This window comes from Cylas formicarius, unplaced genomic scaffold, assembly GCF_029955315.1.
Source record: "Cylas formicarius isolate icCylForm1 unplaced genomic scaffold, icCylForm1.1 PGA_scaffold_12__32_contigs__length_19106922, whole genome shotgun sequence".
In the NCBI taxonomy this organism is placed as follows: Eukaryota; Metazoa; Arthropoda; class Insecta; order Coleoptera; family Brentidae; genus Cylas; species Cylas formicarius.
The window spans coordinates 8345871-8361936 of NW_026844225.1; the positions used below are offsets into that span (position 1 = coordinate 8345871).

General features: G+C 33.1%; 3 protein-coding genes across 4 annotated transcripts; 2 read left to right on the forward strand and 1 right to left on the reverse strand.

The window, feature by feature from the left end:
• The first annotated feature begins 320 nt into the window (after window positions 1–320).
• Window positions 321–5843, forward strand: LOC132695822 (contactin). Its single transcript, XM_060660324.1, has 12 exons — window positions 321–460; window positions 751–1057; window positions 1116–2127; window positions 2190–2292; window positions 2347–2657; window positions 2714–2866; window positions 2942–3220; window positions 3281–3453; window positions 3501–4379; window positions 4433–4735; window positions 5192–5375; window positions 5436–5843. The coding sequence occupies exons 2-12, from the start codon at window positions 833–835 to the stop codon at window positions 5531–5533; spliced, it is 3720 nt and encodes a 1239-aa protein (XP_060516307.1). The 5' UTR covers window positions 321–460; window positions 751–832; the 3' UTR covers window positions 5534–5843.
• Window positions 5844–6958: 1115 nt separating this feature from the next.
• LOC132695826 (gamma-interferon-inducible lysosomal thiol reductase-like) lies at window positions 6959–8653 on the forward strand. 2 transcript variants are annotated; one of them, XM_060660333.1, is made up of 4 exons: window positions 6959–7214; window positions 7310–7747; window positions 7802–7978; window positions 8029–8653. In XM_060660333.1, the coding sequence occupies exons 2-4, from the start codon at window positions 7472–7474 to the stop codon at window positions 8269–8271; spliced, it is 696 nt and encodes a 231-aa protein (XP_060516316.1). In that variant the 5' UTR covers window positions 6959–7214; window positions 7310–7471; the 3' UTR covers window positions 8272–8653. The 2 variants fall into 2 exon arrangements, with proteins under 2 accessions (XP_060516316.1, XP_060516315.1); XM_060660332.1 differs by having other exon boundaries at window positions 6959–7747.
• A 140-nt stretch (window positions 8654–8793) lies between these two features.
• LOC132695827 (ADP-ribosylation factor 6) lies at window positions 8794–10894 on the reverse strand. Its single transcript, XM_060660334.1, has 2 exons — window positions 10785–10894; window positions 8794–10568 (listed from the first exon to the last, which is right to left on the reverse strand). Exon 2 carries the CDS (start codon window positions 10535–10537, stop codon window positions 10010–10012), a length of 528 nt encoding a protein of 175 aa, XP_060516317.1. The 5' UTR covers window positions 10538–10568; window positions 10785–10894; the 3' UTR covers window positions 8794–10009.
• Window positions 10895–16066: the final 5172 nt, after the last annotated feature.

Genomic DNA, 16066 nt, shown 5'->3' on the forward strand with positions numbered 1-16066 from the left:
GGTACTCTATTTAGTTGAAGTAAAAATAACTAATTCAACTTAAGCATTTTACAAAATGCCACGTAACATACTTTTGGACGATTTCTCCCTTGTGAAATCATAAGAAAACAATAAATTCTTCAACACACAAATTCATTTTGGAGGTTCTGTTCTTCTTCGAGGGTTGGTTAGTTTTCTCTGGATATTAGCCACTAACGTTTGGTGAATTTTCTTCTCTAATGTCAAAGCCAAACTTTGTTAAAGTCAGTTTAAATTTTTTGCAGTCTTTCTTCTTCTTCCTTCTGGCAGTTTTGTTTCGAAGCATTAATCTAAGTTCAAGAAACAACACCAACAAAACAAATATAGTCTATGTCAGTGAGTTAGAAAGACGTGTTTGAGTTTGGTTATTTCACAGGTTATATTGTTGGACTATTTATTTATTTTTTTAATAATTTTATCGTTTCTTGTTTGTATTTATATGGTAAGTAATTAGATTGTCCTGTTTGTATTCAATAAATATTTTTGAATTAAAATAAACATATAAATCACAAAAAAAATTCATTGTTTACATGATTCAAGCCACTCCCATGTACAGTTAAAAAGCTTGGGGAGCTTTGCTTTTGTTGCAGGTGTCTAGTGCCCCGCACCACTAGAGCTGCAAAGTACGGGAATCCTAAATCTTTTTTATAAACTCATCTTGACAATGATTAAGAATAATTTGTTTGAATACATTTTAACATTTTAACTCTGACAGCAGACTTTTATTTTCAGATGATCACAACAGGGAAGCAATTAGAACACACATAAATGATACTAATTAAATGAAGGGATTGAAAAACAATCACTGAGGATTATGTTGGTTCATTTGGAAATGATTCTCACCCTATTAATTTCATGTTTGTTGACTAATGGAGCGGACAGTCAAAACCCAGAATTTGATTTCAATAATTACGTTGGTAGCAATAATTATTATGAAGACTTAAAATGTCCCGAATATTGGATTCCCTTTCAACAACATTGTTTTAAATTTGTGAAATCTCCTTTGAGATCATATATTGAAGCAAGGAAACTTTGTCAGGTGAAGCTTTGTTTTTATTTTTTGGTAATTTTCATTGGGTATTTTCTTTTTATTGCAGACTTACTCTGTTGAAAGTGGTGGTTCAGATTTGGTCTCATTGAATAGCCTTGAAAAGCATGGATTTCTTATTCAACAACTAAATCGTTATGATCCACAACATCGGCGATGGTATATTGGAGCTCAGCAACAATCTCCAAATTACTACACTAATCCTGATGGTTCTCAGTTGCCCACAATGGAGGGTGCAATTTTAGATGATAAGCCGACATCAGCGATCTCTGAATATCTTGTTTATAAATTTTCTAAGGACTTATTGCACTGGGTATTGCAACCGGTTAATGGTGAAGAATACTTGCCATTCATATGTCAGGCATCTGTCACTGCAGTACAAAGACTCCATGTTAACAATCGCACATACACTTATGGGACGGACATAAAAGATCCTGAAAGAATACCTAGAGGTCCTTATTTTGTGAGGCAACCTATAGATGCCACATTTGACACTTCAAAAAGAAAGCTATATAACTATGTTAGCCTTAGTTGTTTAGCTGCAGGTTATCCGACACCTACTTATAAATGGTATCGAGAACATTATGAGAATGACACCTTGGTATCTCATGAAATTGAACCTCTGCGGGATTCACGCTATACTGTCAGTGGGGGCACCCTTATTATACATGATCCTCAACAAAGGCTGGACAGAGCAACTTATCATTGCAGAGCTTCAAATCGGTTTGGTACAGTAATCTCAGAAAGTGTGAACCTTAATTTTGGATTTATATTGGAATTTGTACTGAAGAGATCACCAGAAGTTGGAGAATTAAATTGGGGAAAATCAATTTATTGTGATCCCCCAAATCACTTTCCTTCTGTGAGATATTCCTGGTCACGTGATTTTTTTCCAAACTTTGTAGAAGAAGATAAACGTGTCTTTGTGTCCAATGATGGTGCTTTGTATTTCTCAGCTTTAGAAACAATTGACCGTGCAAATTATAGTTGCAGTGTCCAGTCAGAATTTTCTGATTCTGGAAGAAATGGTCCTTTCTTTCCTCTAAGGGTTAATCCTCATTGTAAGTAATCACCCATTTATTTACTCCGAGATATGTATGACTTGTTTGCTTCTCGGTTACAGCGAGCTATCAACAATTAAAATTTGCAAATAATTTTCCTAAAGCATTTCCTGAAGCTCCTATCGCTGGAAAAGATGTTAGATTAGAATGTATTGCTTTTGGATAGTAAGCATTTGTGTTTCATGTGAGCAAGCAGAATAATAATTGTTTGTCTTCTAGCCCTGTGCCTAGCTACAACTGGACAAGAAAAGATGGACAATTGCCACGAAATGCCTATCTAACAAGTTATAGTAGAGTTCTAATTATTCCAAATGTAAACATTGAAGATGAAGGAGAATATGTCTGCCGAGCTTACAATGACCGTATGAGCATTGAGAATGGAGTGATTCTCAATATCCAAGCCGAGCCTAATTTCACCATTCCACTAACTGACAAGTACATTGATAAAAAGAGCGAGTTGATATGGACATGCGAGGCATTTGGGATTCCAGACGTAAATTATACATGGTGGAAGGATGGCCGACAATTATGTACTAACAACTTATATCTTATCTATTTAGGAAAAAGTTTTACATCTGTGTTTTAGTGATGCGCGATTTGGACCCAACTCGCTTTAATATACGTGACAATGTTCTAACAATTAACTACTTAAATGACGAGACAGATCCCGGGATGTACCAGTGTCGCGCTACCAATACATTAAAAACGAAATATTCCTCAGCACAGCTGAGAGTTCTGGGTAAGTTTTTCCTCATATAAAAAAACACCTATTTTGTTTTAATTTGCATTGAATTTTGTCTATTCAACATTTTAGCCTTTTCGCCTTCCTTTAAGAAGAATCCCCTGGAATCTGAGACGTATGCTGCTGAAAATGGTAACATAACTATTAAATGCAATCCGGAGGCTGCTCCCAGACCCAGATTTGTGTGGAGAAAAGATGGCATCGAAATTGGTTCCGGAGGTCACAGGAGAATATATGAAAATGGAAATTTATTTATTGGGCCTGTGTCTCGGGATGATGATGGGATTTACACTTGCATTGCCAGCAATGAACTTGGAGTAGCGGAATCTCAGGGTCGTCTGATTGTACTCAGTAATTTAGCCACGGTAATTAATTTAAACCGCGCTGGGAGACACGGATTTTGTATTTTAGGGGGCCCTCGTATTGTTGAAAGTCCTTTACAAAGTGTGGTAACCGTAGTAGGGCACAATGTTGACTTGCAGTGTTATGCAGTGACTGATGAGATACTCGATATTGCCTATATTTGGACCCACAATCATATGAGGATTCGGGATACTGATATAAAGAATTCCAATGGACGATTGGTAAACTATCCACCTTATCCCACCCTTGTATACATTTTTTTTTCCAGAGAATTGACGGAGGTTATTTAAGAATTCCGAATATAACGTTCGCAGATTCTGGCGAATATGAATGTGTTATCCAATCTGCTGTTGGCGTAATCGCTTCCAAAAGTCACGTGACGGTCCAAGGACCACCAGGACCACCTGGAGGGTTGCAAGTGGTTAAAATCCAGAAAAATGCGTTTACCCTGCAATGGACAGACAGCGCTTCTCATGGATTGCCCATATATGGTTATTCAGTTTCGGGACGGACCAACTGGAACGCTTCCTGGATTAGTTTAGCGAAAAACGTGCGTGCAAGGGAAATAGATCGTTACACAGGCCGAAAGGAAGCAGATATGGAAGCCACTTTGACTCCGTGGGCTTTTTACGAATTTCGAGTAGCTGCTTGGAACGATTTAGGTTTGGGTCCGTATTCGGCACCGAGTCCCAAACATCAGACGCCTTTGGACAAACCCTATGCGGCTCCATCGAATGTGGGAGGAGGAGGTGGAAAGATTGGTGATTTAACTATCACCTGGACTCCTTTAAAGCCTGACCAACAGAACGCACCTGGAATACATTACAAAGTGTTTTGGAAACGACTGGACGATCAAGTGGAATTTCAAAGTGTCGTGCTTAAAGAATATGGAAACACGAATACCGCTGTTGTCCAAATTGAGCCTAAATTTTATTATACCCAGTTTATCGTCAAGGTTCAAGCAATCAACGATGCCGGTGCCGGTCCTATTAGCGAAGAAGCTATCGTGTTTTCGGCGGAAGATATGCCCCAAGTGGCACCACAGTTGGTAGTGGCTTTCTCTTACAATTCGACAGCGTTGAATGTTTCGTGGAACCCGATCGAACAAACCCGCGAAAAAGTCAGAGGCAAACTCATAGGACACAGGGTGAGTGCAAACGGTTAGGTAATGGCATTTATTTTTTTATAATTTCCCTGTAGATTAAATATTGGAAGAAAGACACTAACGAACAGGACAGCGTTTACTATCTTTCCAGGACTACTCGTTCTTGGGCTTTAATTGTTGGCCTTCAGCCCGATACGTATTATTTTGTTAAAGTAATGGCTTATAATGCGGCAGGTGAAGGGCCTGAAAGTGAAAGGTATTTAGAACGTACCTTCAGGAAAGCTCCACAGAAACCTCCTTCGTCTGTACGAGTATACGGCATGAATCCGTCTACCATAAGAGTAACATGGCGCTACGTGCAACCATTACTAGAGGAGGAGCCTTTACAGGGTTATAAGGTAAAATTCAAAAGTGGACATGAATCAGCTTTTTTTATTCTTTATTATGCGTATTTTTAATTTTCATTGATGTTGTTGCCTTATTAATAAATTGCAGAGGTTTCAGAACAAACACACACCATGCCAGACAAGATATACAAAGGTTTCATTTCTTAAAATCAATTAATTGACAAGATTTAACCAACAAAATAAACCGGCATAGATTAGTAAAAAAATAAGGCAATGATAAGCGATAACTATTCGTGAATCTGAAAAAAATGACAGAAATTGAATATTCATAGAACATTCCTTCTGATAAAGTTTGCATTGATATAGAGATGTATTTTTTCTATGCTATGATAAATACTGCATTCTATTTTAATGTCCACTTAATTAGTGATCTACTCTCAAGAATATCATTGCTGTAATATCACCAATCTAAAAACTTGGAGTTATATATTGCTTTTACATCTATAGATTCGAGTTTGGGAATTTGATCAAGATCTGAGCACAGCCAACGATACTATTATCCCATTTGGGGGAAACCTCGAAGGTTACGTCAGAAATCTTTCCCCTGGCAAAACGTACAGGATGAGAGTGTTGGCCTATTCAAATGGAGGTGACGGTCGTATGAGTTCCCCCGAACTAATATTCCAAATGGGTTTGTATTGTTTTAATCCTAAATATTTACTTTTCATAATGTTTGGTATTTCTCTTACAGGAAATCCCGAATATTTTAGAAGCACAGCTTCGTATTTGCATTCTCATGTAGTTGTACATTTTTTACTGTCCTTAATACTCATGGCAATACTATGTTAAAAGTGACTGCTATACATTTTGATGATATGGTGTGATGTGATAAATTTTTCGTTTAATGCACAATCGCGTGATTTACTTCTGTACAAACGATTCCGTCCACTTTATTATAAGTTGTCCAGTTTTGAAGCCTTAGATTTATCCATGCCAATGCCATATGTCTGTTGCAGCTATGGTCTTCGGCAAATTACCATAAATTAAGAACTGGATTTATTTTTTTTAACTGTTTATAATTAAATAGTATGTATTTTATATTGTTGAGAGATGATTTGTAACATTTTTATACGAGGTAATAAATAGGTATCCATTATAATTTGTTTTTATCAAAATTGACCACACCATTTCACTGAGAAGTATGATGACAAAAATCCATTTAAGGCAAGTAAAAAAATTCTTAATGAATTCGCCATAGTTGCGTAATTACAAATAAATATGAAAAAGAAATGGTTCTTTCGGGTCCCTCACTAACAGGAAAATAAAATGAATTAAAAAATTATTTAAAGAACAAATTAAACAGAAAAGGAAATATGGCTTACACTTAAGGGCATGCGCGTGGCTCTGAATTTCAACCACCAAACTGCACTTGACGTCATTTTCTGTCTTCTGTTACACTCATTTCGTTTTCCCACAACATTTAACGAGGTCTAGTCATATTTTGAAAGAAAATTGCCATAAGAATATTACATTTAAACTAAAATCTGTCAAATTGACGCAGTGTCAGCGGTCATGTTGGCTGTTAAACGCGGATAAGTCTTATTGGTTAAAAACGGAATTTCAAATGATCGCGCATGCGTATATTAAAAGACGCAGTTTGTGTATAATCAGCATGGGCAGGGCCTCTATGTATATCTAGTAGCAATATGTATGACTTACACCAATCACTTAGGAGTAGATAATTCAGTCTTGGTGTCAGCGAAAAGAAAAAAAAATCTGTTAACCTAATTCTAGTACTCACGCGTCGACAGCTCATGCAGTGACGTCACCTGCCCCACTTCGAACAAGGTCAATGTATTATTTGTAAAGCAACAGGTTAATATGGTTCTTAATACAATAAATTTCGATAAATTTGATTTCAAACTAATAGAGCAACATTACTATATAAATAATAGTCGATCTACCTACCTGGTTCCAATTCCAGACAAGTATTTAATGTAAAATTTTCTTTTTCTTTTCGAAAGGCTAACTGATTAGATTTATTTTTATGACATTAAGCTGTTTAGATAATTAACAAAAATTAACATGTCTATACTACGTGATAAAAGTGTTTCATAAAAACGCAAGGAAATATAAGCACCTAAAAAATATTGAAAAACAATACTTGGAAAGGAAAATTTCTGTTACAAACCAATGTACCGCTCACGAGAGGAAAATATAATTGATAACTATCCTAGCTGGTTAACCCAAGGAGAATGTAATTTAACCGTTCTTGAGTTTTGGTTAGCTAATGCGCATCAGCTGCTGTTAAAATTTTCGTATCTCCAAATTTTTGACATTCGAAACGTAACAACCATGCGCTTTTAAAAAGCAGTGTTCCTAGTCATTTTTCTTAATATTTGTTTTTAATTTTACATTGTTTATACAGTTGGTGTATAAGTCCATTTAAAAGGGTCGCTTTTAGAAGAGACATAATATATTTTGCCAATAAAACATGCCACCCTATTTCTTCTACTGCTCATAAAAATATGTAGGTAAAAAATATAATGAAAAAATCCTACTAATTTTGTAAAACTTGATTTAACATTTTGCGAAGTTTGCTCACATTCATAGTTTTTTCCATAGGTTGGGGGTTATGAAGCAATTAGTGTGGTGTGTTTTAAGCGCTGTTTTAGAAACTTAGAAGCAAATTGGTTAATAATCGACATAAAGTGGCTTTTTTGAGGCGAAGGGGTAATTCAACCCTCATGGTAGTAGTATACTCCACTTTTGACAGTTTTTGCCAAAATGAATCCAAAATACTCAAGAATATTAGCAACATTAGTGATAGTCATTATTTTGTACAAAGCATTCCAACATTATGTCTTCCCTAGAAAACCAATCATTGAACAAATCATAAGAAAGAACGAGTTTGGTGAAGATGTTGAAAAAGTTAAAGTTAGTGTATATTATGAAGCTCTCTGTCCCGACTCAAAATTTTTTATTACTGGCGAACTTCTCCCACTTTTTGATAAACTGAAAAGTAATATTGAGATTGATTTGGTACCATATGGAAAAGCTGAGGTAAGGACTATTATTTAGCAAGACAATTGTAGGACATTGAGAAGGGCATTGCAGACAACTATTGGAGCGGATGGTACAATCAACTTTCGTTGCCAACATGAATCTTTAGAATGTGTTGCTAATAAAATACACTCTTGTGTAATTGAACATGTTACTGATCAAGAACTGAGGTTGAGATACATTGCCTGCATGATCACAGATAACATGAAGCCTGAAGAAGCAGGAGAAAGGGTGAGATTAATGTAGAAAATACATAGAAAATATATGGTTTTCTATTCCAGTGTGGACGTGAATTAGACATTGATTTTAGTCATATAAGTAATTGTGCAGCTGACATTAAAGGATCTCAGCTTTTAAAGCATTATGGAGAGAGAACTCATGCTTTGAACCCTGGGGTTCGATTTATTCCAACTATTGAACTGAATGATAGCCAAAGCTTTGTTCCACAGAAAAACATTTTGAAAGATTTATTCAAGTCTGTTTGCCATGTGTTCAAGAGAAAACCAGAAATGTGTGAACAATAGTCTGATTTATATTTAAAATTCAATTTGACTCTTTTTTTATAATCATTTTGACCTTTTACCAACTTTACATAAAATAATTTTAGTCTCTCTAAATCTATGACAAATTTTAATTATTAATAGGAACTAAAGTGATTTAGCAAATTTTATGTATATGAAAGTGTTACATATGTAGAAATATATATCCAAATAACATGAGACGTTTTTATTTTTCAATCTTTTTTCCAAAAAAAAATCACATGTCAGTAGGGGGTGTACTTAAAAAAAATGATATTGACATTTTAATTGACTTTAAAGATATTTCGTTTTTAATGTGGTATATGGTACAACTGTTCAAATTTATAAAATACTTTGCGGTAATCTGACTTACACGTATTCCGATTAGATTAACATTTTATAAGATACAATTTATACAACAAAGACATGAATTTTAATTACATGCTCAATTGCTTATGAAACATCTTATTAGGGTTACATAAACATTGGCTCAAAAGTTTTGAGGATGTAATTAACATAATAGCGTCGAATTTTAAAAACATATATTTTTACTTCCAATTGAAAATATGTCACAATTAAACTATGCAAAATAAATAGTATTGCTCCCAAAGTATCACTGTTTAAATAATACATACATGCCACAATCTGCCAGTCATATTAAATAAGCATAATTTGTATGTACATAATAACAAATTAAAGCATTTCAACATTTCACAAATTTTTAATCCAAAACCTTCTGATCATTTATTTTCCTAAGTATTTCCTAGTAAGCAAGTGCAATAATTTGAATTAATATTTAATATTTCTTCAATTAACATCCCATCACACATTTCAGTGTAAAAATAAAATGATGTCTACATATCTCCTATAATTCAAGCACAAATATTTTCAATGGTAATCTACCATGCTATAATCTCACCTAAAAATGCTATGGACGCAAGATATTTCTTGAAACTATAAAAGCACTTTCCTTAGATTTGTTTGTAATTTCACCGTATAACGAAATGTTTCATCGAATTAGTAATAACCAAATTTTAATCCGACATGAGCCCAGCAAATATTTGTGCAAAAAATTTCCTGGTAAATGTCTGTTATAAATATTTTATTGCTTTAATTTAACATAAATATTTGCCTCATCATAAATTATTCGGTAGACTATTTTAGTTAATGTTTATATTGGAAATTTTTGGCACAAATCTCTATAATACTGGCATTAATATTTCTGTTGTTAAATGGCCCAAACATTCTTATATCTATTCAGTCTTTATATGTGAAGATATTGAGGAAATTAACTCAAAATGGTATAAGAATAAAAATAAAATCATCAAACACTTAAACAAATGTCAAACTTTAGTAAAATGGTATATAATGATCTGAGATTTTTTAACCTCCAGACAAACAAATCATCAACTCTGAAAATATATTTACTAACAAGCAGATTTTTACTTATGATTTGTATTCATTTTAGGATTTAAATGCGGCAACAATATTTTACAATATAAAACAATAAATGTTAATACAATACCAACTATTTACAAATTGTATTACTAGGAGGCGATAACCAAGAACACTGGTCCGAGAGGCACAACCATTGTCATCAATGGTAATAATGGCTTTGTCTCACCATCTTCTTAGGTTCGCAATTGGAATGTTGAAATTAACAGTTCTTAACCTTGTTTTAATAATCACTTTAGAACTACATCAAATTGCATGTACTAAATTGAGTATCTGCCCAGCAAGAGTGCTATAACTTGTGATTACTAGTCAACCAGGTTAGACCCTCATATAATCCATCCCCTGTTGTTGCACAAGCTGGCTGAACATACCAATTGCGGTCCCGAATACGGGTCAATCCTAACTTTTCTTGAATCTCATGGGGTTTCATAGCTTCAGGTAAGTCTTGTTTATTAGCAAAAATGAGTATTATTGCGTCCCGCATTTCACGGTCATTGATAATTCTATGAAGCTCTTGACGCGCCTCGTCGATTCGATCACGATCTGCACAATCGACCACAAAAATTAAGCCTTGTGTGCCAGTGTAATAATGACGCCACAAAGGGCGGATTTTATCTTGACCACCAACATCCCACACATTAAACTTCACATTTTTGTAGGTCACCGTCTCCACATTAAATCCCACTGTTGGGATAGTTGTAACTGACTGGCCTAATTTTAATTTGTACAATATAGTGGTTTTTCCTGCAGCATCTAATCCCAGCATCAAAATTCTCATCTCCTTATTGCCAAAAATTTTTGATAGTAACTTCCCCATCCTTCAGGAGCCCGTTTTCTACCAACAGGATCTAAAAATAAAAATAAAACACTTATCTTTCTTCGTTAAGCACATCCTCGTCTCCAAATGGAAAATTAATTTGACATTGAAAGCCAGAAAAACAAAGTTTTTCCTGACATCACAAAAATAGGCGTGTAAGTATGGTGGCTCATCCAACGGAGATTAATTTAAAACGACTTTAATTTTAAGTGCATTTAATACATTAAAATATCTAATAATTACCTACCACTAATCATTGACGATATTTACAGAATTGGATTTTTCCTAACATTTTTTTCTTCATATTTCTGCCAAAACATGCTCCATATTGTCATTCACCGACGATGACTACGAAACTACGCTCTGCAGCGTTGCCAAACCCAATTTTATATTTGTACAAAGAACTAATTCAAGAAAACAAAACATGGAGATCAGCAAGCAGTTAAAGTGTTATAGTTATTCTATCTGTCCTTATTGCTTTCATATTTTTTCTGATGTTAAATGCGGCAGAATACTATTTATATTTTATTATGTCCCGCAACCCAACGAACTCTATTTAAACAAATCTCGGATCAAATATAAAACGTGGCATCAGCACAAGAATTCAAGAATTGTGTGTTCAGTTAACTTGGGGTGTGTGTGGAATTTTAAGTTGGAAGTAATTGGTCTTCTCCCAACCGAAACTTTAATTTTTCTGCAATATAAAAAGAGTGATTGGTGCTATACCTATTATTTCGATTAATACAGTTTTTTTTATGACTGTTTTATAGCTGCAAATATCATTTGCCCTCTGAGATTTCCTATACGTTTCCAACACGCACAAATGTAATGGTTTTAAAGGTTGACTCTAATAATTATTACATAGTACCTAATAATAATAATTATAATATTTATTAACTTAAAAACCTAGAGAGAAAAAGAGGGTGTTCAGATGATAAGAAAATATATTTTTTAACTCATCCTAGAAAAAATGAGGCAAGAGGTAGTGAAAAAAAAAGGATCGAAGCCCAATAATATAGTAGGGACCTATTTAATGATTAATTCTTTAATTAAAAATTTAACAGTTGAATAGGGGCAATTGGGTCGAAAATATTTTAAACGGTATAGAAATGGATTTAGATTTAACGCAATGTAAGTTTTAATATAAAATCGCAAAGCACATAGATTATAAGTTTTCTTAAGTTAACAAATGATTATTGAAGCCGGACAATGAAAGCAGTTTTTAATCGTAAAATTTGAGGGCGTAACTAAAGATTACATTAAAATCGAAAATTTCAAATCTAACACAACATACCAAAATGAAAATTAGATCTTATTTAATGTATTATATTTATGTAATGTATTATATATTTTTAATTAAAAAAAAACTGATGATAAAATTAACAACTTTTTACTACAGATTCTCAATTAGGTGGTTTGGATGGTTATGTATTTGCTTTATTGCAAAATAAAGACATTACATTATTATAAAATTATTTAATAGCAATTTAATTTTTTTAAAAACAACAATAGTTTGGAAGCAATGAATTATGTGTGTATAAGTGGAAACATATTGACCTTGAACATTTAAATAAAGCAGAATATTATATTATGCACATTTTTAATTTAATTTTAAATATTTACACATACTTACCACAAACACTGCACTGATTGCAATTTTTTATTATGAGAATACCTTGGAGAATTGTATATTTATAAATACATCGTCTAAAACAGCAAGTAAATACACACCGGTTTAATAAATTTTTTTTTTTTTTAATGGTATAGAAATAGGATCCAATTGAATTCTAATTTGAGTCACCGTGTATATTTACTGTAGCCGAAAGTCAAATTTGAAACAACCTGTCTTGCTAAACATAAGTCCATTTTTTTTAGTCTTTACTTTATATCTCTACATTTTTAAAGATATTTACTTTTTTACATTTTTGTTTCCATGGAAAATCACATCCAGTGCTCCATATCAGTATAGAATTAAACATAACGAACTGCGGCAAATATTGATTTCTAAACCAAATCAGCCTAAGTTGTGGACATTTCTGTAGTACAGTTCTGTAGTGCTAGTGTTTGTCAGAGCATTTTTGTAATAAAAAACGTTTTATTGTTAGTACTTAGAAATCTATAACTTTTTCAAATAGGAAACCTTACACAAAGTCACACTCACTCACAATGCGAAATAGGATACAATTAGAAAAATTAGGTAGGTATTTCTATTTAAAAAAAAAGACTTTTTACGATTTGCCATGTATATTTTTAATATTATATTTTGATTTATTTATAAAATATCAACACAAACCACTAAATTAGATCCCTTTCTATAAGGAAATCAATCCCAAATATATAACAAAGGTTTTCAATCCATAAATATATGTATACCTGCAAAATATCATAAAATTCAAAATATACGACACTAAAATTATGGGTTTTTATATATCAAATATATCTAGAAAGTCCCGAAGAATTTGAATATGCCTGAATATACAGGGTGTTCCATTTACAATAAGAAAGTTGTTACGTTTTCACAAAGATCCAAACCACTCGTGTTTGATTGTTTTTTGACATATTTTACAGATTCTGAGAAAAGGTATCATCCCATAATAAAAAGATCACTCTGTACATACACTATTTATAGCTATAAGCTGCAGTCCAAAAAAATAAAAAAGGAAAGGAAAGAGGGAGTAAAAAAGAATAAAGCAAAAACTAAACATAAGTGCTACTTGATAAATTGGTTAAGGCTTTCGTGGCCCGTTGATAAGCTATTATCTTGATTCGGGTATAAAGGCCGTCGTCGGTTGGAATTACTTCCTAACGTTTCGCTAGCACGAGTGGCGAGCTTCTTCAGAGGTCGTTCCATCTCCGATGTTGGACGTAGACCAACCGACGACGGCCTTTAAACCCGAATCAAGATAAGTGCTACTTCTTAAAAAATCTGGCGTAGGATCGAATGGCGTAGTTAGTTTTGGTTAGTTTCTTCAAAAATGGGACGCGGTGTATATGTCTAACTATTTTATATCAATGAGTTTGCGAAACAACAATAATAAAAATAATCTCAGAAACGAAAGCAATATTATTAGTAATATGACTTTGTAATTCACAAGTTAGATTATCCAAAATAGTTTTGAGCAATGGATATCTGCAAATAGGTGTATGTATGTGTATACCAGTATTTCAGCAATTGTATTGATATATCGAAGAAACAAAGAAGCTAATTACTATATGAAATGCGCAATCTTTCAATCTAATAATCAACAAAGTTCTAAACAAAAAATAATCCGTAATAATTATGACCACCCAAGGTCAGTATAATTTGTTTTTAATTATTTCAATTATTTTAATACCCTTGTGACCGAACTGCACTTTTGCGAAAAAAGATGCTTAACGTAAATAAATATATTAACTTTTTTTGCGATTTTATAAAAATTAATACTATTAGTTAGTACTTCCAAAAACATGATCGAGTGTGTATACAGGGCGATTCACGTTCAAGTGTCTTGTTGAAAGTTCTGGAGAGGTAAGAAAAGGAACAAAATCTATATATCTATATAGCTTCGAAATATTCTATTCAATGCAGTCTTTATTGAGACAATGTTAATTTTAAATGCATGAATGTGAAACATGGGTTATAATGGCGATGTGTTTACTTGCTGTAATTTAATAATGCTGAAGAGTTCTTTTTAAATGTCCACCATTTTATTACACCGCCAAATAAACCAATAATTTACCAACAATATTTTCATATATCTATCTTTCTCTCTAGCTTTTTAAATTCACTTGCATTAAAACTATTTCCTCATTTTCATTAAAAAATTGTGTTATAAAATGTAGTTCGTCTAATTTAAAATTCAAATACTGCAACGGATCTCGAGTATTTCTAAAATAACAACTTAAAAATAAGAGTTCCCTCTGTTAGGCTTCCACAAATTCTGAAAGAATCATATATTATATACTCCTGAAGCTAAAAAATTGACGATACAACTAATTTTAAAATAATTGCCAATTTTTGCTCTATTTTACAATGTGTCAAGATTTATGATCGATTGTCATCATTTTTTAAAATATTTATTGTACATTTAGCCTGAATTGACCTATTGCCCTCACTATTAGAAGAGAAATAAAATTGCTGAACACTTGGTTTATTGCATAAATGGGATTTAGGTCTTTACAAAAAAAAATGTCTCGACATTTAGACTGTTAAGTTTTTCATAGCGAAAATTTCCATTGTTATACCAAAAATTTAATCTAATTTAACACACACACACACACATTACTGTACTTTTTAATTACCTATTAGGGGTTCCTATCGCCAAGCTGTGATGATGTTTTGCGCTATTCGGTGTTTTCTCAAATAATAGTATATTATGCAACAAATTTGAGAAATGCCACTTTAGTCACGAGCTGCATTTGGTACGAGCGTAGTGGCTGTTTCAAACATTTATGTATGTATGCAGTTCATACTATACAATGTATAGTATGCAAGACGTTGATAAACCTTTTCAGACACTCGTTTAGTAAATACCTGCTCTGCTGCGTTCGTATCCAAACACACTCGTGACTAAAGAGTCGTTTGGAAAACTTTTTGCATACCTAATATATTTTTTATTGCATTGGTTTGCCTATGTTATTTATAAAATCCGGTAAAAGTCTCTTAAACATTAGAACAAGCTTCAACTGACAGGAGTAATTGTGCGACATTTTCCCAGAATTCAAATGATTTCAAAATTAATGTTTTGACCGGAGAATTGTAGAAATGCTAGAATATACAGGAAATTCCATTAAAGGAGAGATAATTTTAGCACTTTTGGGACGACCTATATAATATTAAAGTAATTTTAAAAAGCAATTGTAATAGGCGCCCACATATCCCGAAAATAATATTTTTTGAAAGCCGCATTTTTAGGCACAATTTTCGGCTATAACGTGGATGACCCTGTATTTATATTTTTAGTATAGCTGAGATGGCTGCTGCGGTTTGAATGAAACAAAAACCACAACGATTTAATTTTTGAAGCGAAGAGGAATAATTGTAAGGTCAGGGCCATACAAATCAACAACAAAAATAAATTCGCACCAGAGAAACAATTTTTTTCCACAGTTTTTAGAATAAATAAATACGAATGTACAGATAAGATATGGTTTCATAGAATTGATTATAACGTCCTTTGAGCAATCGAAGGTAGAGTGAGGAAGATTCGGTCAATTTTTAATTTCACATGTTGACTAGTTTGGTTTACTTCAGTTTACGTGTAGTACTGAAGTGGTTCGCTGAGAGGCAAACGCATATTGGTAGTGACTTTTACTTTTAAATTTACGCAACTGCTGCAACATGGAAAATAAACACAATGTTAAGTCGGGGTAAGCGTGTATAAATATGTATCAAGTATTTATTAATTTATTTTAAATTCCTGACAAATGCTGTTCGTCTTGCACCACGGTTTGCAACACCCATGTAAATTATTAACAAGCTATGATCGATTTTTTTTTCTACATTTTTTTCCGCTACGGCAAACGCGAATTTTTATGCGCGTATTATAT

What these genes read in the sequence shown, in the direction of transcription:
- LOC132695822 (XM_060660324.1), top strand. Translation starts at nt 833, where the DNA reads ATGTTGGTTCATTTGGAAATGATTCTCACCCTATTAATTTCATGTTTG. An exon ending in AAGCAAGGAAACTTTGTCAG is followed by an intron (nt 1,058 to 1,115) that starts GTGAAGCTTTGT and finishes TTTTTATTGCAG; the next exon opens with ACTTACTCTGTTGAAAGTGG. An exon ending in CGAACTAATATTCCAAATGG is followed by an intron (nt 5,376 to 5,435) that starts GTTTGTATTGTT and finishes TTTCTCTTACAG; the next exon opens with GAAATCCCGAATATTTTAGA.
- LOC132695827 (XM_060660334.1), bottom strand. Translation starts at nt 10,537, where the DNA reads ATGGGGAAGTTACTATCAAAAATTTTTGGCAATAAGGAGATGAGAATT.
- LOC132695826 (XM_060660332.1), top strand. Translation starts at nt 7,472, where the DNA reads ATGAATCCAAAATACTCAAGAATATTAGCAACATTAGTGATAGTCATT. An exon ending in TACCATATGGAAAAGCTGAG is followed by an intron (nt 7,748 to 7,801) that starts GTAAGGACTATT and finishes AGGGCATTGCAG; the next exon opens with ACAACTATTGGAGCGGATGG. An exon ending in CTGAAGAAGCAGGAGAAAGG is followed by an intron (nt 7,979 to 8,028) that starts GTGAGATTAATG and finishes TTTCTATTCCAG; the next exon opens with TGTGGACGTGAATTAGACAT.